Source organism: Lissotriton vulgaris, chromosome 10 (genome assembly GCF_964263255.1).
Source record: "Lissotriton vulgaris chromosome 10, aLisVul1.2, whole genome shotgun sequence".
Taxonomy (NCBI): Eukaryota; Metazoa; Chordata; class Amphibia; order Caudata; family Salamandridae; genus Lissotriton; species Lissotriton vulgaris.
This window is the reverse complement of record NC_141698.1, coordinates 750,229,648-750,253,539: the sequence shown is the minus strand read 5'-3', so window position 1 is coordinate 750,253,539 and position 23,892 is coordinate 750,229,648. Positions and strand designations below refer to the sequence as shown.

Genomic DNA, 23,892 nt, shown 5'->3' with positions numbered 1-23,892 from the left:
TTCCTTTGGTGTGCCAGCGTGCATCGTGGTATGCCTGAACCGGCGTGACCAAATATCCACAGTTTGGCACGTTGCACTTTTTTGGCACTATTTTCACTTAAATCTTTAAATTGGATATCTCCGGTTCTACTGATTGGATTTTTGACATTTTAGTCTTGCTTTAATCATTTAAAATTACTCTATTTTTCTAATATGAGATGTTATCCTTTTAGTGGGGTATTTACATTGTGTCACTATTTGAAGTATTGCACAAATTCTTTACATATTACCAGATTTAAGCCTGACTGCTCTGTGCCAAGCTACCTCAGGGTTGAGCACAGGTTAATGTAGGGTTTGCTTGTGAAATCACCCTGGCAAGGATTGTGGTTGCTGTTTGAGTAGGGTTTCACCCCCCTCAACCAGTAACCCAACCTCATATATAATCCAATTGTACTATGTTTTAGAGAGAGAGCACAATCCCTCTACCACTAGTTAGCAGGAAACAAAAAGAACAGAGTTCTAATGCCACCAAAACTGGGTCCAGTAACAGAAGGCAACAGGTTTGGGGTGTCCCTGCAGAGAGGGCCAAGTCCTACACGGGGATTGGTTGAACATATGGAATAAATGGTTAAAGAGCCAGAGGAGAAATATTAAAAGGAGGAAAGGTGTGTCTGTGAAGCATAAGACAGGAAATTTAACTGAGACCAGTCTAGAGTCAATGATAACTAATTTCAGAGAGATAGAACTTTCAAAAGATTTAGATTAAAGGAAGATGAAAACAAATTACAGCATGACAATTATCAGACTTATGAAGGCAACGCTAAAAAGTGTAAATGCGCATGTTTATGTTAAATCAGAACAAAATAAAAAGAAATGGTCGAATTGAAAAGTAGGCAGAACTACACAGAACCATTTGGAACACTAGAGTTGTAAACTTAAAAAAAAGGAAAAGTACACCATTGGTCTAAGGGCTGCTTTCATCTTGGATGGCCTCCATACTGTCAGTACTCCTGAGCTACAGAGAGAGCGATTTATTGAGGGACAATGTCAAACACACATCTGGTCCATTCAACAACTGAAAAACATTTGAAATAGTGCACATCATATAATGTAGTGCTTTATTATAAATATATTAACAGACGGAATTGGAAGGTCTTTGTTTACTCTCTCAACGTGAGCTGTTGTCACTCCTGTCTGCTCCCCTCCAGGCCGTTCTTCAGTAAGAGCTCCAAAGGATTCACTCAGTTTATATACCTCCTCACGTTGCCTCTTTGTCTTAGTGTGCTCTCTCAAGATGAGCAGCTGACCTTCAGCTCTTTGGCCCAGGAAGGTGGCCTTGAAGCGTATCCTGCTTTCTCCGCCACTGCTTGTTTTCGAAATGGATGTTGAAAAACTTGGTGCAAAAGGCGAACCTTTTAGGAAAGAGAAAACTGTTAATCCAACCTGTGTGCTTTAATCACTTTTCTACGTCAAATACAAATTTGGTTTCTTACCACAATCCTTTTCTCTAAATACTTTGTTTGGTAACTGCAAATGGGGAAATATGCACTCCAGTTGATCACCCTGCCTGTTCTATAGCACAAGTACATATCTTGCAACAATGAATCTCGATAAGATGATCACTACACAAAAATGTTTTATTAACCGAAGATGTTTAAGCATGTTACATGAAAGCTCTAGCTTGACATTTTTTTTACTGTATCCAAGGCGTTACCAATAAGGATAACAAAGTTGATGTATACGTACAGAACTGTATGTGCGCATAGCAGGTGTTATGCTAAAACCAAATAAAGATTTAAGTTTAAATTAAATACATCACACTACCTTATTTACTATTCATAATTTCAAAACATGTTTTAAGAATGAGTACAGCAAACTATGGCGGATTCGTTTTTTGTCCAGCACACACTTCTAAACGCTACCAAACTGTACTTAAAGAAAGTCACGCCTTTCTTCCACAGCTGCCTGCAAACCCTCTGGGTCTGGAAGCACAAGGATGAATGCATAACTTAGAACCGCTCTCACGGCCTGCTCACCTGTCCCCGGTCAGCACTAGGTGTGTGCGGGATGGGCATGTGGAGTGATCAAACGCCCAGTATGCAGTGGAGTTGAAAGACGCATGGCAGGTTGTGGTCTAAACATGAGGCCTGGCACTCTGCCTCAGACAGCTGTGGTCCAGTAGCATGGGCAATACTCAATGAGCTCTAGTCGGCATTTGCAGGCGAGCTGCTGGAGTAATCAAGTTAAGGCAATATCTCCGGAGGTCGGATTTCTCCATATGAACAGTCCAAAGAGTAAGCAGGCAAAATACTGTTACTCAGACTATCTGACATCCTAAAGACCAGTGGTTGCCTACAAGGCAGAGTCAAGCATTGGCAACAAAACCAATGAGTGAAGACGGCTGATCCACTGCCCAATTGTATGTAGGTTGTTCTGAAGGGCTGAACTAATATATGAATGACACTCTGTGGGATGAAAAACTGAAGTGAACTTACAAAAAGTCAATTTTGTCTAAGCAAGATTATGTATTATTTTTGAGAAAACACGAGGCTGGTGAGATAGTTTAAACAGCCTTTCAGTCAGACCTAAAACTCACAGGAATAAATAGAGCACAGGGAGAAGGTACACAGGAAGTCCTTGGCTCACATGTGTAAGGCACACAACCTGGTCGAGAGCATCACAATCTTCCCTGAAGAAATGGATCGAGTGTGGAACTACAAGACCAATGAAAGACATGGAACACGTGTGTTACTGTAGTGACAGCCAGGGCAAGCTTCCTTCTAAGAGATGGACCATGTATATAACTTTAGGGCCAGTATGTGGAAGCTTCCTTCAAAGACCAAATGTGGACTATTGAGCCTGTGCAAGCTTTATTCAAAGACAGACAAGTGTGGCACTGCAGGGCAAGTGCTAGCCTTCAAAGACATGAAGCAAGTGTGGTACTCAGGACAGTGCAGTCTTACTTTAAAGCTATAGAATAAGTGTGGTACTGCAGGGCCACTGCAAGCTTCCTTCAAGGATATGGAAGATGATAGGAATATGGACAAGAGTGGCATTGGGCAGCATCATTTAACGCCTCCCTTCGATACAACAAAGAAGCACAACCTCAGATTTGGTACAAGTGTAAGAGCAAGCACTGGGGCGTCTGAGTGCAAGCTTGGTTCACATGCATAGCAAGATTTCCACACACAAAACAGGTAAAGCATCAGGCAGGAGTAAACGCTTCCCTCACATGCGCACAACACATACCTATCTGGTCATAAACAATGTAAGCTTCCCTCACATGGACAGTACATGTGCATCTACAGCACCAGTCAAATCCTGTGCGTAAACACACACCATGGGCAGCATTTGGCAGCAGTGTATCTTTCCCTCATATGCAGCACAGGTACAAGATGTTCATCAGCAGTGCAAGCCAAGATATCCTCATATACAAACCAGCCATCACACTGGCAGCAGCTTCTAAGCTTACTTCAGGCATAGAATACCCAGAGTCAAGAATAGAAGTGCGCGAACCACTGAAGGCTCTAGCCAGATGCTAGGCTCTGGTCCAGCTCGAGGTCCTCTTGAGACCTCCAGCCTAAAATGAGCTGCACATTCTTGAGGCTTCTGCCCGCTACCTCCCTCTAACCTCATGCAACAAGCATAAAAGACAAAGCAATAAACTTTGATGGTAAATAGGACTGCGAAAGGGATATTCGGCCTAGTGGCTAAATTACTCAATGTGAGACCAGAAAACCTGAGCTCAATCCCAGCTTAGCTACTTGACCACATTGTGTGATCCTAGTCAATTATTTTATATGTTCATGCCTCTGAATGCAGGGATATAATCTGATGAACTACGGTGAAATGCTTGTTGAGAAAATATACTTTATTGAAATTATGGAGACACTATCATATTTTTGCATCATATTTCTTTCTCGATTTCCATGCTAAATGTCACCATGGTTCAGCTTATTTCTGGGCTCTTACAGCCAAGACAGACACTTAACTTGGCTCTCCCTGTTAATTTGTTGGCTCACCCACCTCTACTGCAGTACTGTGTATAACCGCTCCTCCAGTTCCCCCTCTCTCAAGACATCATTTAAGACGCCCCTTGCGCTGCCGGAACATCGCTTTTTTTGTGACCTTTTGTGATGCAGGAGCCTGCTCTATATTTTGGAGGCAGCACTAAGCCACTTTTTTGGCCTTAACTCTGCCTCATAAACATTGTTCCCTTTAACGCGTATTCTGCTTTAAAGGGGCGCACAATGGGTTTTTCCAGAAACATCCATGGCTTTTTAACCCCTTCGCTGCGGCGGCTATTCCGCCGCAGCGCTAAAGGGGCGGGGCGGCCGCGCGGCCGCCGCATGCTGGTGACAGAACCGCTCCGTCACCAGCTACAGTTGAGCTGTGCTGGTGACGGAGCGGTTCCGTCATGACCCGCCCCGCTCATTAAACCTGCCGCGCAGGCGCGAAATCAGCGCCGCGCAGGCGCGGCGGCCTGGCCATGACGGAACCGCTCCGTCATCAGCACAGCGCACCCGCAGCTGATGACGGAGCGGTTCCGTCATCAGCATGCAAAGGGTTAATACTGCCTTAGATTTATGAGAAATCATAACTCTGAGGCAGTGCCAAAAACGTAAGCCTCCCAGGGGAGGCGCAAGAGAGGCACAGCAAGGAGAAATATTTATTTCTCCTCATTTTTCCTAATTCTGTGTGTGCTAGAAAGATGGAAACGCCTCTTGTGACAAAAATAATCATCCCTGCATTGCAGGCACCCTTGCACCATGGTGCAAAAGTGCTGCATTGGCACACAGCAGATCATTGTGTGCCGGAGAAACGAACAGGAATGCACCGAATCTCATAGATACGTCGCATTCCGGCCCTTTTATTTTGCCGTATGGCAGTGCAGCAAGAAGGCCTGCGGCACTTTCCCCCACGACAAAACCATGATAAATGAAGCTCTCTGTATCTCGCCAGGGGAACAACATCTTGTTTTCCAAAATTCTGGCAGGTTTCCATAGGTCCCAGGAGGATAAATATTCTTAGAGCAATTTTTAATAAGGAAGAATTGTGCATTAGGGACTACATGAAGTAGTTTAAAGTCACGTGTGTAAGTGTTAAATGAAACAAACAATGTGCAAATAATTAATTTTCAGACTTCCAACACTCAGTCCTAAGTATGTCTATGTTTTTTTACTAACCTCTACTGTCCGTCCTTTACCAGTCAGGGCAAACACTATGATTATTGTGACTGTCTTGTCATCAGAAGCCAACTAGCAGCATGGGTAAATCGTCCTCTTTGAACTTGCTGAAGGTAGGTAGCCAGGGCCAAATGGCGCACACTGCATTAACACATGGGAGAATTGCAAAATGTTCAGCCATTCAGTGAGCACACAATGAGGCCTTTGTAGTGCTCCACAGGTGCTTCAGTAAAATCTACTGCTTGGAGTCTGACCACTGGCACTCGAGGGATTCAAATGTAACAGCAAGTTCCCGGTGCTTTAAGAGTGTTTGGGGTTCTGCGTCAAGTGTGGACCTGAGGGCTTGGCATGCATGACACAGCTGTCTGTATGTTAGAGACTGTCCCCATTGAATACCATGGTCAGACACAAGCTAGTCGAAGGTAAGGAGGTGCCCATCCGCAAAGAGGTCTCCGACTGTTGTCAGGGATTGCTCATGCCAGCTCCTGAAGTCAGTGGCGGAATAGGACCTGGGAAACTGTGGCAGGCCCAGCAGGTGGAGTGCCGGGGTATGGGGTGGAATGTGGCGTGTGAAGTGAGACACCCTTGCAAGACATTTATGAGCAATAGTGACTTGCAGTGATCATGTGGTCTGGAGTGCAATTCTGGGGAGTACGAAGTTTTGAAGTGTGGATGGTGTAAGGAGGTCGGATCCATTACATGTCTCTCCCATGAGTCGCCCTGCTAACCACAGTGAAACCCACTGAAATTGCACTGCTAAGTAATAAGCCTCATATAATGGGGCTCCGAGTCCGCCTCTGCCAACTGACAGTTGCAGCTTTTTCAGCGAAATTCGATGGCGCTTGTCTACCCAGATAAGTTCCCCTAACATAGTATCAAGTTCCAGGAAAAGGCGTTTGAGGATGAGGTGGGAAATACAGCAACCTGGGTAAGATTATCCTTTTGGCCAGGTCTATTTTCCCAGTTGTAGCTAAGGGCAAATTTTTCCTGAACTGCACTTGAGAGTTTAGGGCATAAAGTACTCTCCTTAGGTTACCTTCATATAAACCGTCTGGGGAGTGGTACAGCCGAACTCCAAGATAATGGACTGTGCTGCCTTTCCAGTTCAGTAGGGTCCCTCTGAGTTGCACCTCAAGTGGGAATGCACTGCAACTGAGTTGATACACACACGATTTGGCTCAGCCGACCCAGAGGCCGGCCACCTGCGCAAACGCATGGAGTGTAGTGTGTATTGGGGAGACATCTGAGCGAACGTCACAGAGGTAGAGTAGTAGGTCTTCTGCTTACAAAGACAATATGTGGGTCACATTGTCCAAGGGGAGCGGCCAAGACAAGCCCTCCAGTCGGAGAAGAACGGCAAGGGGCGCTTAGAAGGGCAAGCAGCCCTTCCCATGGAAAATGATAAGTCTGTCTAGGCAAATTCTGGAGGTAGGCTTGGAGTATAACAATTTTTTGTATACTAAGAGGTGTTTTCCAATTGCTAGCCCAACCAACACCTGGAAAAGATAATCCCAAATGAGTGTATCAAAAACTTTTTCAAGATCCAATATTAGGCAGGCCGCATTTGGGAACTGCTGGGGAGCCTGGTCCATCACATGAAACAGACATAGGATGTTTTGAGATGTTCTGCATCCTGGAACAAAACTATTTTGTTTTGGGTGAATTAGGTATGGTAATATCTGAGCATAGCTATCAGCCGGGATCTTCCACAAAGTCTTATAATATGCAAGGAGGATGGCGATCCACCTGTCTGATGATAATTAGGTCGGATTTCTGCCAGGTTTCGGGAGGGACACCTGGAGAGATTCTTGGAGGGATGGAGGCACTGGGGTTTTATTTCTAACTAAGTCCTGGATGGCTTGCTTGATTTCGGGAATCGTAATACAGGCATCCTCAAAGATGCAAGCCCTGCCCAAAAAATTACAGACCGCGCCAAAGTCTGGGGAAGAGGACGCCTTGTATAAAGAGGAGTAACACACGAAGAATGTATTCAGGATGTCACATTGCACGTATACGCTGTCTCCAGCCAGCAAGGATTTTTCCAGGATCTGGCCTGAGTCGGCGTCCTGCCAAACCAGCCACGTGAGGAGGTGACCAGATTTGTCTCTCTCCTAATGCACCCTGGCTATATAGGAGCTGAGACTGAAGGAGAACAGTTGCTCCCAGAGAGTGGCGTGACAAGTTTTGGCGTCAGTCAGTTGGGACCTCAGGTATCCAACTAGGGTGGGTATAACTTGTTCAGCCTCCCTGACGTCCCTCTGGAGTACCCAGCAAATCCATGCAACTTCCAGCATACAGATCCCCGTCGTGACAATCTTGAAAGCATTGGACTCAAATGGCCTAGTGGACGTGTGATTATTATTTAATACCAAGGTATTAGAACATCGCAAATGTACAATTTATTGTGACTTGTTATATGAACTGTAAGTCCCAGAACGTTATTTATGCCATTTGGTATCCCTGTGGTAAGATGTACATTGGGTTGACGACCCAATGGATTCCTTGTAGGATCCTAAACCACAGGAGTAGAATACGGTGTGGGAACATCAACACACCTCTAGTCGAACATTTTCAGTAAATGGGACGCTCTGAGCAACAGTTTAAGTGGCAAGTCATTGAGCAAGTTCGGAGGATGGATACAATTACCAATATTTGCCGAACTTTGATGTTGCTGGAATGCAGATAGATTGACCATTTGAACTCTGCCATCACAGGTCTTAAAAATAATGACAAAGCACTACAAACTGTATCGACTTATCAACTGTAAAAAGGTGATTCATAATTTGGGTTTGCTAGGATGACCTGTTGTTATTTGTAGCTGTATTTTGTAAATTGTTGTTAATACTTTTATTATTGTTCTATTCTTCTCTTTTTATAAACAATAGTTTTTTTCTGTGCTCTTTTTGTCAAGTGGTTTGCTTTCAGTACTTTTTTCAAATTCTATTTTCTTTCCAAAAATCTAATTGCTAGTGCCAGTGTTTTTATTTCTGGCTTCGCTAATACAATTGCAGCAATAATGGTACCAGTGGGTTTTATGATGACTCTGATTATTTTTTTTTACAATTGTTATTTAAAGAATGTGTTTGTTTTAATGTAGCAAGGTTTTTCATGAACGCTGTCAGGATTAGAAAAAGAAGGGGGTGACTACCATATGCATCTATTACATGTTTTTATGGCTATTTTATAATGTCTTTTTAGTTTTGTGTCATTGTCTTGTCTTTGTATATATTATATTTTTGACAAATTATTATCGATCTTTGCATTTTAGACAGTACTGTGTATCGGAAGTGTTGATATTAATATTAATTAATTTTACCCTTGATGCTTTGCATGCCACCTGCTGCCACCATAGCAGTTTTAACTCTTATTGATCTATTTAATTGTGCTGTGTGTATCTTCTATGGTTTTAATTAACCGATCAAATATTATTTTGTCTGACTGACTAACTCTGCAACTCCTGGTGATCTGAATATTGGAATGCGAATCAACTTTACTTGTTAACCCTGTTTTGGGTTTCTTGATGGTTTGAGTTGCAGTACTTAGTCTAGTTTAATGTTAATTAATTCATCTGTTTTTTTCTTCCCAGCAATGAAAGAGACAAATTGGGACCATCATTGTCGACTGAAGGTTGTAATGCTATTATGCTGGTTTGATCACCTGTATGTGGGGGGGCACCACTACACATATATATTGTCAATATATCTTTTTTTAGTGATACCCTTGCCTGAATAAGTATTTATGCAAATTTTGTGTACAACATTAACCAGTTTCCCCCATGCAGCGTGGTACGTTATGCCTCATATCACAATCGAGGTCTTGGCGCTTGACGTCAGATTCTTCAACCAGTTCCTGGTTTAATGGGCGCTGACTGGAACAACCCAGCAGCTTGTATCGAGGCTCCCTGGCTTGTTGCCAGGTTGCCTGCTACTCCATTTGTCTTAGCACTTGTTGCTCTTCTTTGAGGTCTCTTCCATAGTGTGGGAATCATCCTTCGTGGGCTGAAATTTGATGCCGGCCGGGCAATAATTCTTTAGGCTGAATCCCAAGTAAGTGTTCTGAGAGTGGATGCCTTTTGTTTTTATTGGCTAACTATTTTATCCAACCTCTGTTGAGTTTAATTCACCCTGTTTTTTGTCATGGTACAATTAGATCGTGGTTATCTCATTGGATGGACACTTTCTATTGCGTGATTGTTCGTCGCAACCTCAAGTATTAGAAAATTTTAAGGATACTTGAACTATTTTGTTGGGTGACTTGTGGCCCGCCTTTGTTTGTGATACTGTTTGTTTAATTTATATAATTGTAGGACCAATCTTTGGTTTAGGGCTTTCTATTATCATTTTTCTTTCATTTACAATGGAACTCCTTAGGTAAGCCGCCACTTGGTGATGGCTTCTTCCAAGTTTTTCCCATATACGCACACTTTAGAATATTTTTTGTTCACAATTCTTATTTTCTTTTTGTTTAGGTTGCTTCCTACTAAATGTCCTTGTGCCCCTATGTCCTGATGATGGCCCTGGTCACATTTAGCTTTTGGGCTGAAATGCCAACTTTCTTTCAGATAATATGGACTGTTCGAATTTGTTTAAGTTACAACCATACATCCTCAATTGAATACGTGATATTTTCTGGTGGAGGAATTGCTATTATCTTTAAAAAAGCTTATACATGTAAAATTGATAACATTTTAATCCCAGACGGCGAAGCATTGCTAGCCACACTCTCCTTCACTCCGAAATTCACGAGCTCTGGGGCTCTGATTTATGGTCCCCCTGATTACCCGAATAAATTGTGCACTGCCCTTCCTGACCTACTGGTCTCTCATATCTTGCTCTTTGCCAATTTTACAGTGCTCATGGACATTAATCTTCATCTCGAGGATCCAAGTACCAACCAGTCTGTAGCTTTTATCGAAGACCTGGGTATTCTTAACCTAGCACTTCTAAACTCTGTGCCTACTCACTTAGCCAGGCACCTTTTGGACCCAATGTTCTCTAATATAAAGGGCTTACTTATTAACCCCCCTCTCCAGTTATGTAGGTCTGACCACTTTACTGTGCACTTTAAGATTAAAGACCCTTTGCTCTCCATTGCGCGACCTGTCTCGAAACGTTATGTCAGAAACTGGTCCAAACTTAACATTTTAGTGTTAAACAAGCAACTTCTTAATACAAAACCAACACTTACACGTGCTGAAGACGAAACTGTTTTACATCAATCGCTCCATGAAGCTGTTGACACTATTTTGACAACTACCAACAAACATTTGTGTAGACATACTACAATCAGAAAAGAAGTGGTGTAAAATTTTAGAAAGACACTGGAGGAAACAATATGATGAAGAGGCTAAGTCTGATTATGTAGTGGCTTTAAAAAGATACCATGCTCTTTGTAAATCAGCACATGCTACTTTTTACACTGAAAACAATCACCACTGCTCAACACTGCCAGAAAATACTCTATAAGGTGGTGAAGGAATTATCAGACCCAACAGCTGCCGCAAAAATAAGCACATGGTCGCTTATGGATCTTCCATCCTTCCTAACGGCCCAGCACTTCATCAAGTCTGAATCTCCATTGGATCCACTCCCCCCTGCTAAGCGCATACTTGTAGATGCGGCTGTAATAAATGTGATTGTTGAAAAAAGCCAAATTGGATCCTGCTAGCTGGTCAAATTACCCCATATCTCTCTTGTTACAGTTTTTTCCAAAATTTTGAAAAAACATGTTAACGCCCAACACTCAACAGTCATTAAGACCCACTAGTTTCTCCATCTCTCACAGTTTGGCTTCAGGCCGGCGCATAGCACGAAGTGCGCTCTTCTCAGCGTACCTGAATGTCTTAGGCAGCACCTGGATTTGGACAAATGGCTGCACTCATTCTGCTTGATCTAAGCGCAGCCTTTGACATGGTGTCTCATGCCATCTTGACTGGCAGACTTGAGTCCCTGTCCCTCTAAGGTTCGTCCCGGAGGAGGCTTGTTCCTTTCCTGAGTAACCGCTCCTTTCAGATCTCCTCTGCCAACATGAGATCCAAGCCTCTTGTCTTGACCTCTGATGTTCCACAAGGTTCTATTTTGAGCCCTGTGCTTTTTCCAATCTATGTTCAACCATTAGCAGACCTAATAGAGAAATGAGGGCTTACTCTCTTCTCATACGCTGACGACACACAGATAATCTTCTCCTTATTGTCTGCTCAGCACCATGATACATCTTTGCTGAATCTGGGTTTGAGGAACATCTCATTATGGATGAATAAGAACGCTGTTAGGCTCAATGGTAATCAAACCGATGTTTTGGTCCAGAGGAACACTGCTGCCCTCTGGGGTTCCAGACATTGGCCGGTCTCTTTAGGGCCTTTTCCCACCCTGTCCACTACAGCAAAAAATCTGGGTTTTATTATAGAGGATAAACTCTCACTGAAACCAAAGATAACTAAGGTCACTACAATCTGTTTTTTCAACCCTTATATGGCTAAAATAAATTCTGTGCTTAATTCCCCTAGCAGCCCATAGAACTGTTGTTCAGGCATTGGTCATGTCCAGACTGGACTACGGAATGTGCTATACCTGGGGGCTGATATGACCTTGATACTACGTCTGCAGATGGTTCAAAATGCTGCAGCGTGGTTGCTATTTCGTTTACCTCTGAGAGCATCTACTACTCCTCTGTTCCAAGAATGTCACTGTCTCAGGGTTTCTAAGCATATAGAGTTTAAGGCTCTATGCTATATGTCCAAGGTCAAACATGGCTTAGCACCTCGATACCTCAAAAACATCCTTGCGGACCTATTCCTTATTCAAGCCTGCACACTACCAAAACACACAAAGGCGTAACCCTGGATTGGATCACTGCTAAGGATACGACTTCCTATTACCTGGCACCCACAAGACAAGGCCAGTGCAATCTATGAAATCGAAATGCTGGCTCAGGGACACAAAGAGCCTAGATCTTGTGAAGCTGGATGCACATTGTGAGAATGACCTTCTCCCCCTCAAATCTCTTAATGGTTAACGACCTTATAGACAACTACAACTCGACTAAGACTGACATACTTGATGATCTTGCCCCGCTAAAACTAAAAAGATCCCAAATCAAAGACAAAACTGTGAGAAGGTGGCCTGATATGCAGTGCTCACTATTCTAGTGAACACTATGTATCAGTCCAACGACCCTATTGATGATTGGTTGTAAGTCAACCTTATAGACCAGCTATCCTAGTAGCGTGGATACGAGCAGTCTAAGGCTAAAGACTCGTGAGGGCGTGTTAAGCCAGCTGTTATACCACACATATACCCCTTGAACACCAAGTGAAAGGACACCACACAAGTGTTATGAAAATAAACAGTGTATTTATTAGAATCACAACAGCCCTGTACTCTTTATGAGGACAGGGTACTAAGCACAAAACAAAACTCTTACGAAAATACTTAAGTTAGCACAGTATATACAAATGCCAGAGGGGCACGGAAAACCATATACTCTGAAAGTGGAATGAGAAATTACTAGCAGGTAAGTACAGTACTAATAGGCTTTGGAATCGCTAGGACTTGACTATAGAATCGTTAGATTACTTCTAGGAGACCCGTCGGACTCGGGTGCAGAGTGTGCACTCTCACGCGTGATGCGGGACAAAGTCTATGGTAGCTAGTAAAGACAAAGTTAGTGTTCTCGGGCGAACCCGACCTGGTAGGAGGAAAACGAAAGTGGATTCTGACCCTTGGATAGTGAGGCTATGCTGGGGCACCGAAATGCCGAAGTTACCTAGCCCAGGGGCTGCAGCTGCATAGGTCTCAAAAGACGTCGGGAATCCTCGTAGACGGACCAGGAGCCTGGAAGGAAGATGCTGGCAGGCGACCAGTGAAGAGAGTTCGAAGTGATCCAAGCCTGGATCTTGAAGATGGACGATACCTGAAAGCAGAGGGGACCAAGTTTGTGACTACTAGCCAGTAGTCAGGTGGCACCAGGAGGGCACTGGATGGTAGTCACCTCGGCTAGGTGAGTGGGCGACGCTGTGCTCTGCAGATCTCACGGACCAGGAGGCGTTGTCGGCGACCAGGATGGAGGAGCGAGCTGTCCCACGATGGATGAAGCTGTCGGCGTCGCTGGACCCAGGATTGGGCAACAAAGCCTTGGCTAATTCAAGCCCACGCGGTGGACTCAAAATGGCGTCTGGAGTGGACCAGGAGGGTCCGGGGTGCTCCTCTCTTGGAAGGGAGCGAGGGCCAGTCTGGAGCAACCAGACCAGCAGCAGTGATGTCGTCGGGCGTCGTTCAGAAGGCCACAAGCCAGCGGGCTAGTAGCCAAACAACGCGGTGAGCAGCAAAAAGCAGAAGGGCCCCACGCAGATCGTGGAGATGCTGGGAGGCTGTACTTCGGTGCTGGAGCTGCTCAGGGTCGGGGCTTCTCGGACCCCAAAGCACTCACCAGAGGGTCACTCTGCGGGCTTGCTGGAAAGAAGTCGTGCAGTCTTGGCGATAGCCGGTCCCTCGAGGTCTCGTCGCACTCACGGTTCTCAGCTTGGCTGTAGAGGTGAGTAGAGGTCAGAGGTGCCAGGGAAGCCGGGTCTCGTCGAGCTGGGTCGTCGGATTCCTGAGGAAGGACTTGCAGCAGACCGCAGTGTTCTTAAGATGGTGCCTGCGGATGCAGGGTGACTACTCCTTAGTCACAAGGGAGAATCTTGAAGAAGTCCTTTCGTAGAAAGTCGTGTCTTGATTCCAAAGATGATCTAATTTGAACAGGGGGCCCGCTCCTATCTTTATACTAAGAAAAGGGGCTGACCCGGTGACTAGGTCCTGCCTATGGGTGGGACTAAGAGGGGGGTGGTTACACCCCTCTCCCATGCCGGACTTTCCCCAGGCCAGAGGCTGGTGTGCCCCTGGAACTGGTTCTGACCGGCCTATGCGTAGTGAGCACCGGGGTGCCACTCAGCAGTCACCTTCCTGTAAAGCCCTGCCTACCCAGGATACACAAAACCCTGTCTGGGATGGTGCTAGCACCGCCCCGGACAGGAAACCCTTTGTCCAGGCTCCCCTCGCTGGAAGGACTCCCAGCTGCAGGGTGTCAGACTCGTGTCTGTGGTGGCAGCATCCATTTTGTGGAGCTGAGGCTTCGTTTAACTTTAACCGGGGTTCACAGTTACATACATGTTGTGTCCCTCTAGAAGGGTGGAATGCTAACCCCGTCGCCAGAATTGGCGAGGGGTTAGTATTCCAATTCGTATGACACCTTACTCGAGATGTTTTGATAAAGCAATACCAAAGATAGCATTTAACCGCGAGGATTATAATGCACTTAAGAGTATATGGTATGCGTTATCATGGAACAGCTATTAGGACTTGGTTCCGCAAGCTGCAGATGGGCTCAGCTCATGCCAGAGCACCATCTCACACGATTCCAAGCACTCTGCCTTCAGGATTGTCAAGGCCTGCCATAGGAGTGACTGATAGGAATCTGTGTGTCCATTTTTAGGGTTAGATATAGGTATACTACATCTACAGCAAAGGGTGATTACACGACTTTGCCCCAGCTGTCATGCAGCCAGTTGAGTCAAATTTAGGAGGCCAGCCAGGGGTGGCATAATGCATGCTTCAGCCCCTGGTAGGCCCTGGGTACACCTATGCCCTGAGTTACAGGGTCTGATAAGGTGGCCCAGTACCAATTGGTAAATGCACCTAGGGTACATGGAATCCATTTTACAGAGAGAGCAGTAGGCCTGGGGTCCTGATTGGCAGGGTCCCAGGTCGACTATGTCAAAAACCAGCTAAAACACAGGGCAAAAATTTGGGGGCAACCATAGTCAGGAGGTACGGAGAACCCTCCAGCTGACAGAAAGAAACTGGAGACAGCACCCCTTAGCCTCCCAACTAAAACTTCGCTGACAGACCAGAAATGCCATGTGCAGAGTAAGTGGTGGCAAAAACAGACCCTCTTCAACACTATTGTAAGCGCTGCTGTTCTGCCGTCAGAATATCCATCAGAAAGTATCACACTTAGCAGATAAACTGGTAACAGTAGTTATAAGAGAGCAGCCTGGTCACCCTCCCAAGAGAAAATGTAAAATTATTTTGTAATGGACCAATTTAGAAGTCATCAATGAACATACAGACGAGTGTTTTTAATTTCACATATGAATTTGGTCAGAGGACCCTCGAGTGGTATCACCGGCACACTACAATGTTAATTCAATCCAATTTGGGTGTTTCCACTACACCAAATATAAGAATTGACCAGAAATCAACTTATGCCAAAGAAATCCCAATTATGGAAAAAAAAAGAAAAACAGGAATTCGAGATGCAAAAAAAAGTTGTTTTAAAAGTTTCCCAAACCTATTTTAGAGGGTTAAAAGTGTGAAAAGATACAAATCTTCTAAAAATACAGCAACATTTGTACACTATAGCTTTGTTGCATTATTATTCGATTCTGAAATTAAGTATGCAAAATAGTTAACTTCGAACATTTTCAATATAAATTACGATAGTTTTCAAAATTTAACTAACTGGTTGGAAACATCCTCATTGCTAATGCTAGGTTAGTGAGGGTGCTCTCGCACCACCGCCCTTAACAACACAGACCATCTATTCTGTAGTTTTGCTGTATCACACCAGCTATAAGAATGCTGTAATTAATTTACCTCAGAAAAGTCATTGTTTTCAGCCTTGCGTACAGCAGATTCCGCCATCCAGTTCCTCAAAACGTACCTAGGATTTGAGTCTGAAAGAAAATGCAGGCAAAGTTCTTTAACATATTGTTATAACAAAACTTGTAACAGTTTTTGCACGTTTTAAACACTATCAGCGTATGGGGCGAAATAGCACTACCTTTTAAAAAAACATAAAACCAGGGAAATTTGACAGTTATATGTAAATGATATGAGTATAACTTGCACCGCTGTGATGCACTGAGTATGACCTCACATACTAAATCACTGATGACATCTGAAATCCTCGGCAAATTTCCATGGTTTCTGTTTTTTAAATGGTAGTGCTTTTTTAATATTTCGAATTTTTTTTTAATGTAAGTTAAAATCCTAAAACTTTTTGCACCCATAACTCCACTTTCACCTTTGTTTTTTTCAGTGAATATATAATTGCACAGACACACATATACACTTTTAATGCCTGCCCTGTGCAGTTGGCTCTGCCAGTTTTATCAGTGGCTCATTGTATGCCCCACCACCAAAATCACTTGTAGAGGCGCCACTGGGAAGATGAAGCGTGATTCTGGGGATCCAGCTGGAAGTGTTCCACCGTAATATCGACTCCAGAATATCAAGTAACCAAAAATCGACAATTTGAGTTTGGGTTGGTAAGTTTTGGTTTACTTTTCTTAACTCTATATATGTGTAGCTTCACCATACAGCCTTGCCAAGTTTTCCAGGTCCATGCATTATGTGCTGCTGCAGTCCATGTTTTTTATTTGAATTCTCGGAATTGCAGTCTTGTTTATTCCACTATAAAACAGAACGACACGTCCCAGAATTTAGAGTAAAAAACTAGACTGGAGCAGCACATTACATATGGACCTGGGCATTTTGGCAGCTATGAACATGTATATCTTGAAGTTGGGAAACAACCTTTACAACGCAACTGTTACAACGCACTACCATTACAACGAAGCTTTTAAAACGAAACATCCATTACATCGCATGCCATTACAACACAACCATTACAACGCATGACATTACAACGCATGTCATTACAACACAGTCATTACAACGCATACCATACAAAGCATACCATTACAACGCATGCCATCACAACGCATAGAACCCTTACACTATCCAACACTTACCCTACTGTTGCACCCCCCGGAGTTAGAATAGTAATTTTTACCCCTACACTATCCAACACTTACCCTACTGTTGCACCCCCTGGAGTTAGAATAGTAATTTTTACCCCTACACTATCCAACACTTACCCTACTGTTGCACCCCCCTGGAGTTAGAATAGTAATTTTTACCCCTACACTATCCAATACTTACCATACATGCAATGTAATGGTATGCGTTGTAATGGTATGCGTTGTAAAGGTAGTTTGCATTGTAATGGAATGCGTTGTAAAGGTAGTTTTTAAAAATTTGTTGTAATGGCATGCGTTGTAATGGATGTTGCGTTGTAAAGGTATGCGTTGTAAAAGTATGCGTTGTAACGTCATACATTCCTTGAAGTTATGTAGATGTTTAGTTAAAAACAGTAAATCATTATTTGCCTATGTACACCTAACTTCCTCATGTTTTGGACACAATATTTTGGTAGAACGATGTTTCTGTAAACAATGTGTCAACATACAACCCAGCTGGATGAGGAACAGGGAAGTGTGCTGATGGTGCCACAATGGAGAAGGTCAGGCGAATGAAGGTAGAGAGACCAACAGAGGAAAACATTATGTCAACGGTGTGACCCTGTTTTCTTGTGACGAAGCCTCTGGCTTGATTTCCATGTTTGTACAGTCAAACCTGTGCTGGTGTAAATGGAGGCAGACATGCACCATTGACACTGACCACCTCAGCCAGGGATATTGTGGAGCAGGAGTCATCTCTATCCATCAAGGCTAAAGATGAAAATTGTAGTCAAAAAGTCTCAGTATGCATCATTACCCCTAAATTTTAGTATGAATGCTTCAGTTTTCAATTAAGGCACATCAAGCTTTCCGCGAACGTACAAGTTTGCAGCTTTTTTTTTAAAAGCCCTAAATCATTATATGGCGATCAAAGTCAGATAAAGAAGACAATACAACCAAACACATTGTCAATACTCCCAGCAGCCATCTGACCATGAGGAACTGTTTGTACCTAACCATTCAAGAGAAGGTAATGATACATTGTGCTGATTCTTTACATCCCGGAACCGAGTCAATTGACAAATGACCCCAGCTGATCAATAGAATTAAACAAAAGACTCAGGTCCTGTTTAAATAATCGACCTTCTCCAAGAGCAGTATTCAGAGGGCTTTGTTTGTTGTGTGCAATGAAAATGTGACCACTGCAAATGGAGGATTCACAGACGGCTGCATGTAGCCGGAAATCAATTCTCACACTGAGGAGCATTTGGGTTGAAGTGACTGTCCCTCAACTCGCCTGCACTTTGGAGGGTCGATGACCGGTGCCTATCATAGGTTTCTTAAAAAGGGCCAGAAACAGGGAAGTAAGCCTCTGCTTCCTCTAGCATGGCTCCAGTTGCAAATTGTGAACACTTATTTTGGGCTCAATGGCCTGACCATAAAAGTGTTTTATTGATGTCTTCCGTTTCATAGAACTGTACTGAAGTCATTAGTGCTCATTTTATACCCCATGGAAGATAACGTGTCGAGCCACCCCTCTCGATCACACCGAGGGCCATATTATCAAGAAAGGGCGATACATTATCGCCGCTTTTATTGGCAGGAAACTGCCGCTAAAGCGGCGATAATGGGCTTGATAATATGCCCTTGTGAATTCCCATAGAAGCCCAGGTTTCAAGTTATTAGCAGCAAAGTTTTAGTTTGCTTGGCTTTCCCACCGGCTGCACAATAGTTATGTTTATAAGGGGTGGGCTCTGTTTACCGTGGAAATGATTTGCTAAATAAAGTGAGAGTACTCCTGAACAATCCAGCTAAACCTGAACATAGCTGTTAAATGTTTTTAACATTGTTAAAAAAATAGTGATATTTATATTGACCTAAAAAGAAAATCTTTTGAGGGGTTTGCAACATATCTGGGCCATCTTTGATGTAGCATAATTTTCCTGAAAGTTTTGTAGGCTCCAGCATGTCATATATTACTTGAACTTTTGTGAAAGTGGTGTTGTCTAAAGTGGTGCCACCCATAACTTAAGTAGGCAGGTTTGAACTACTGGGTGAAGAATGCAAGTGAAAGTGTACAGCGCAAGCAGTGTCACCAGAGGTCATTGTCTGCTTCTACAGTGGAGGCTCCTCCGCTATAGCTGAAGAGTGTCACCCCCCTGCTGAAAATACGGGCTACAAAACACCCATAAATACAGGAAAGAAGTCTCAAAATGGTACTGGGCATTGGTAGAGGGGGACAACGCCCACCTGATGTCTCTGGAGGAGATCTGGAACCTGGACATGGCAGGCTGCGATGTCCCATATTTATGGCAAGTATCGGCTACTACATTATGGGCATCAGTAAAATCTGCTGCACTCAGGAGGAACCATCTATTTACATTGTACAGGGTCTACTAGTCCCCCAGGAAATTGGCGAAAATGGGAGGAAGTAAAAGAAGAAGCTGCCCGAAGTGCGACTTGGAGAATGTGGATGACATCCATCTTTTAGGGCAATGTCCAGCTATCCAGGCCTTCTGGCAAGAGGTGGGAGAAGTTTTGAAAGAAATTTGGGGGGCAAAATCGAGGTGAGCCTATCTAAAATTATCTTTGGGGTAGTAAGTGCAACTACACCTGGTTTGGGGGAAATTAAATCTTCTTTCCTGTTCATACTATTTGCTATTGCACGTGAGGAAATATGCATAAATTGGGTTTCTGAACATCTGCCTACTTGTCAGGGGTGGCTAAGTTTTACTAGACATGTTGCAAGGTTGGATTGTCAATCAACCAAAGGAGAGAAAATGTGGGACAGTTTCTTAAAGGCAGATCTCCAGATTAATAAGGGAAATTAATATATGTGGGTCAGATGAAGCTGATAGTGGCATCCTGGTATAATAAAGTCCAAGGATTAAGACAAGCTCAACTGGTTGAGGTGATTAGTGGGAAACGACTAAGAGCAGCTTCAACAAACAGTTGTAAAAAGGCTGTTCAAGAACGGCGGGAGCATGGAGGGATGAGGTGCCCAGAATCAGGAATCCCGGTTCCTCTCCCAAACTGTGGCCAAGACTTTGTTATGAGGACCTAAAAAAAGGAAAAACAATTTATTACCATTTTATTTTTATTTCCCCGCTAGAGGCAGCGAAGTCTCGGCAGGCCATGATGACATCAGCGGAGGAGTAGTGCAGCACTATATGAGTGCAAGACGGTTTGATCTGTCATCTTAGGCCACCCAAACTGTCACCCGCACTTACATTTCTCCAACCCAGCTGTGGAGAAACAGCATAGACTACCAGGCGCTGTCTGACCAGCAAACCGAGCCGCTCAGACCAATCCTGGCGCTGCTCTCATGCTCTGGAGAGCAGCCATGGGATTGGGTGGGGAGCCTGTGCTGGTGTCCCAGGGACTATTGGGACACAATCAGGAGAAAAGAGGAGCACCGAGGTGGATGGCAGCGTCGGCGGCAGAACAGGTAAAAAAAAAAAGGTTTTTATTCTTAATACTTCCCTAATCACCTGTCCTGTCCCCCTCCCCCGCCCCTTCCCCTCCACTTGAGCTTTGTGGCAGTCACCATTGCCCTTCTAACAAGATATCTCCTTAAGGACAAAAGCCCTATGGATTAAGAAATGAGATCCTGCCTTGTTCTTTTAATATATGGATGAGGAGGAGTGTGAAATGGGAAGAGGCTGCAATATGTTTTACACAACGGAAAGGTGCAATTTGGAACGGTCAGATTGAAGCTAAATTTCACTGTGAGGGCAGAGTAAGGATTGCCCTTAGTGGGACACCCACAATCCAGTGTAAAGCTACAGACACCTCTGTTAAGGGACACACAGGCTTCACTATGGAAGAGAGAGAATGCAAGTAGAGACTTAGCAAGGCTGGCTTTAATGCAGACTATCAGGTGCAAACAGTTCTGTATTTCACAGAAGATTAGGAACAATTAATGACTTTTCATTGTATTTTGCATTGAAAACATTGAATTTTAAGCAAACTAATTTCAAAGATATTAAGCATGTCTCGTTTAGGGTTGGCTGTAGTTGTTCAAAAACGGTGCATAGAAAGAACTACAGAGAGAGCAGGTCTTTGGTAACCCCTCTACTACCCTTGGCTTTATGTGTTTCAAGTTCACCACTAACAACGTAAACTTCATCCTCTGTGTCCCTTTCATAACATTCCTTTTTGAAGGCATAGTTTAACTCTGCCAATACGGTCTATTCATCAGAGGGATTCTGCGCCCAGATCCCACAATGTTGTCGCCCAAGTTGTTGATTCATTATGGGACTTTCTTTCTAAGACAAGCCGAGGCAACATGCACAAAGTCACCCTACTATTACCAAATATTTCTTATACCAAGAAGTCAAACCCATAGGCTTTGCCAATGCCTCTTTTAATTCCAACTTCCAGCTATAGCCACATAAAGTCAAATTAAAAAACATCGCACATTTTTCTAAGATAATTACTTTTTAATGCTCTGGAATGATGGATTGTTGTTAAAAGCTGCTTTTATATTCTTTGTGATGTCAGAGCAGTACTTGAAAATCTACACAATTGCAATGTAGAGCTTCAAGTGGCTATGCCTCTACTAAATATCAACTCTTGAAGTCCAGGGTTAAATGCAGGATGTAATACTCTTCTGCCACTAGGAGTCGCTCTTTTTCAGTACCAACAAGCAGCATATTGGGGGCATGATTAACGTTCCCAAGTTGCCAGCGACTGTGTTGGGATTTAACAGGAGGCTCTTTTGAGGGGAGAGAAACAACAAAGCCATTGGACTACTTTTCTGAACTCCAGCTTCCACTCTTCACAGACACTAATAAAATGTCCACTGTCACCTGTAGGAACCGGGACTCGCTTTCCCAGGAGTCCCGGCAATCCTCAGGCCGAGTCACCTGGCCCGCTCTCCCTGACCGCCCCGCCCAGCTGAAGCACCTTAAAAGACCCTGCCTCCCATAGCGTGTGGGGACGCCGAAAATCACCTGACTTTGCTGCTGTTCACGGAGGAAGGAGGAAGGACCGCTACTACTCGCGGAACCCGCTTCGCGGGTCCCGCATCGCCGCTGCTGTCACCGGAACCACAGGTAGCTGCTGGGCGTGTGAGCGTGAGACAGGGCTGCGAGTGTAGGAACCGGGACTCGCTTTCCCAGGAGTCCCGGCAATCCTCAGGCCGAGTCACCTGGCCCGCTCTCCCTGACCGCCCCGCCCAGCTGAAGCACCTTAAAAGACCCTGCCTCCCATAGCGTGTGGGGACGCCGAAAATCACCTGACTTTGCTGCTGTTCACGGAGGAAGGAGGAAGGACCGCTACTACTCGCGGAACCCGCTTCACGGAACGCATCGCCGCTGCTGTCACCGGAACCACAGGTAGCTGCTGGGCGTGTGAGCGTGAGACAGGGCTGCGAGTGTAGGAACCGGGACTCGCTTTCCCAGGAGTCCCGGCAATCCTCAGGCCGAGTCACCTGGCCCGCTCTCCCTGATCGCCCCGCCCACCCAAAACCCGCCCTTTGCTCATAAAAAGCAGTGATCTACGCGGCGCGGGAGCGCGCGGGAGCGCCCGGGGCTAAGCCCGGGCAAAGGGCGGGCCCTCTGTGGCCCTCAGAGGCCCGAGGAGACTGGACTGGGCCAGAAATCCTGGTCGAGTATATACTGCTCCCAACCCATCTCTTATTCATCTTGAATATACGGGTAATGTCCTGCCGTGAAACAAGAAGCATGGCCGCTGCAGGAGCTAAAAAACTCACAGGGACCCTGGACGACTTCATTACCCGCACACACGCACTTATCGACGAAGGAATAATTCTCATGGACAGGAGAGTTTCCCAAGACCTGGCTATGGCCAAGCGTTCTTCTCTTGGCCTCATTGCTGAGGCTCAGACACCGAAAACGGATTCCCGGCGAGAAGCACAGGCGTTAGTACATCATCCCGGACCTAATAAGGACTTGGATGCCCTTAATCTTGCCCAGGACCTGGAAGCTTCACCTAACCTTGACATACTGACTGAAAGTGGAACGCAAAGTAGTGAAACAAATATTAGTAACCCTATAGTCAACCTAATAGAAAGAGCTCGGGTAGAAGGGGCAATCCCTAAACAAAAACGCAAAACCAACACCTCAACGGTTGCGAAAGGGAAGAAGGCTATTACTTTACCTAACTCTCGTACTATTGAAAAACCTTCAGTCAGTCTACCTATCCCCATAGAGGGTCTACCTCCTAACAACCCTGGCCTACTGCTGAGTCTCCCAGATGATACCATAATTGACCAAAGTCTGGAAGAAATTTTGCAACTTAGCGGCCCTACAGGTAACTCAATAATAACACCTCCACTGGAGGAGCCTGGTTCTAGTTCAAATAATACAGTAATTTTTAACATGCTAAAAGCTTTACTAGAACCCATAGAGGTAAGATTACGCTGTTTGGAAACGGTCCTAAAAAATATACACAAGGACATAAGTGCCCCTAGCTTTGCTTTAAATAAAAAGTCCACTCAGGTTACTAATTTACCTAAACCCACAAAGACTATAACGGTTCCTAATAAAGCGTCGGAGACCAATAATACGACGGCTAAGAAACCCAGTAGTACTTCAAATCAAGTAGGATCTAAAACTAAACCCTCTGTTGTAGAGCAGATTAAGAAAACAGATACTAATCTGATCTCTTCTAAAAACAACACTATTCCCCAGCCCACACCCGGCAATGGTTTATCCCAGGCCCCCAATCTTGACATACAGGATAAGGGTAAGGTTAGGTCACGTAGAAATATTCACCTCCCCCCGGATGCCGCACCTTATGTGGTTATCGTTACCGGAGTTACAGAACTTCGTTCGCCAGAAGAAGAATCATATCAGGCACTCAAAAATAAAGTCTGTCACTGGCTAGCGAATAGTTATCCTCTCCCACCAAACATACCCACTGACATCCTAATGATAGAGAGGGCTCCCTGGGTAGGAGGCAATAAGAAAAATTTGCAGG

General features: G+C 44.5%; 1 protein-coding gene across 1 annotated transcript in view; it reads right to left on the bottom strand.

Moving 5' to 3' along the window:
- Positions 1 to 1,083: 1,083 nt before the first annotated feature.
- Positions 1,084 to 23,892, bottom strand: part of LOC147688747 (uncharacterized) — a 380,809-nt gene continuing 358,000 nt past the window's right edge. The window contains exons 19-20 of the mRNA XM_086941654.1: positions 15,800 to 15,879; positions 1,084 to 1,391 (exon numbers count right to left, since the gene is read on the bottom strand). Coding sequence (XP_086797780.1) covers positions 1,269 to 1,391; positions 15,800 to 15,879 — 203 coding nt within the window. The 3' untranslated portion in view covers positions 1,084 to 1,268. The remainder of the gene's footprint in view (positions 1,392 to 15,799; positions 15,880 to 23,892) is intronic.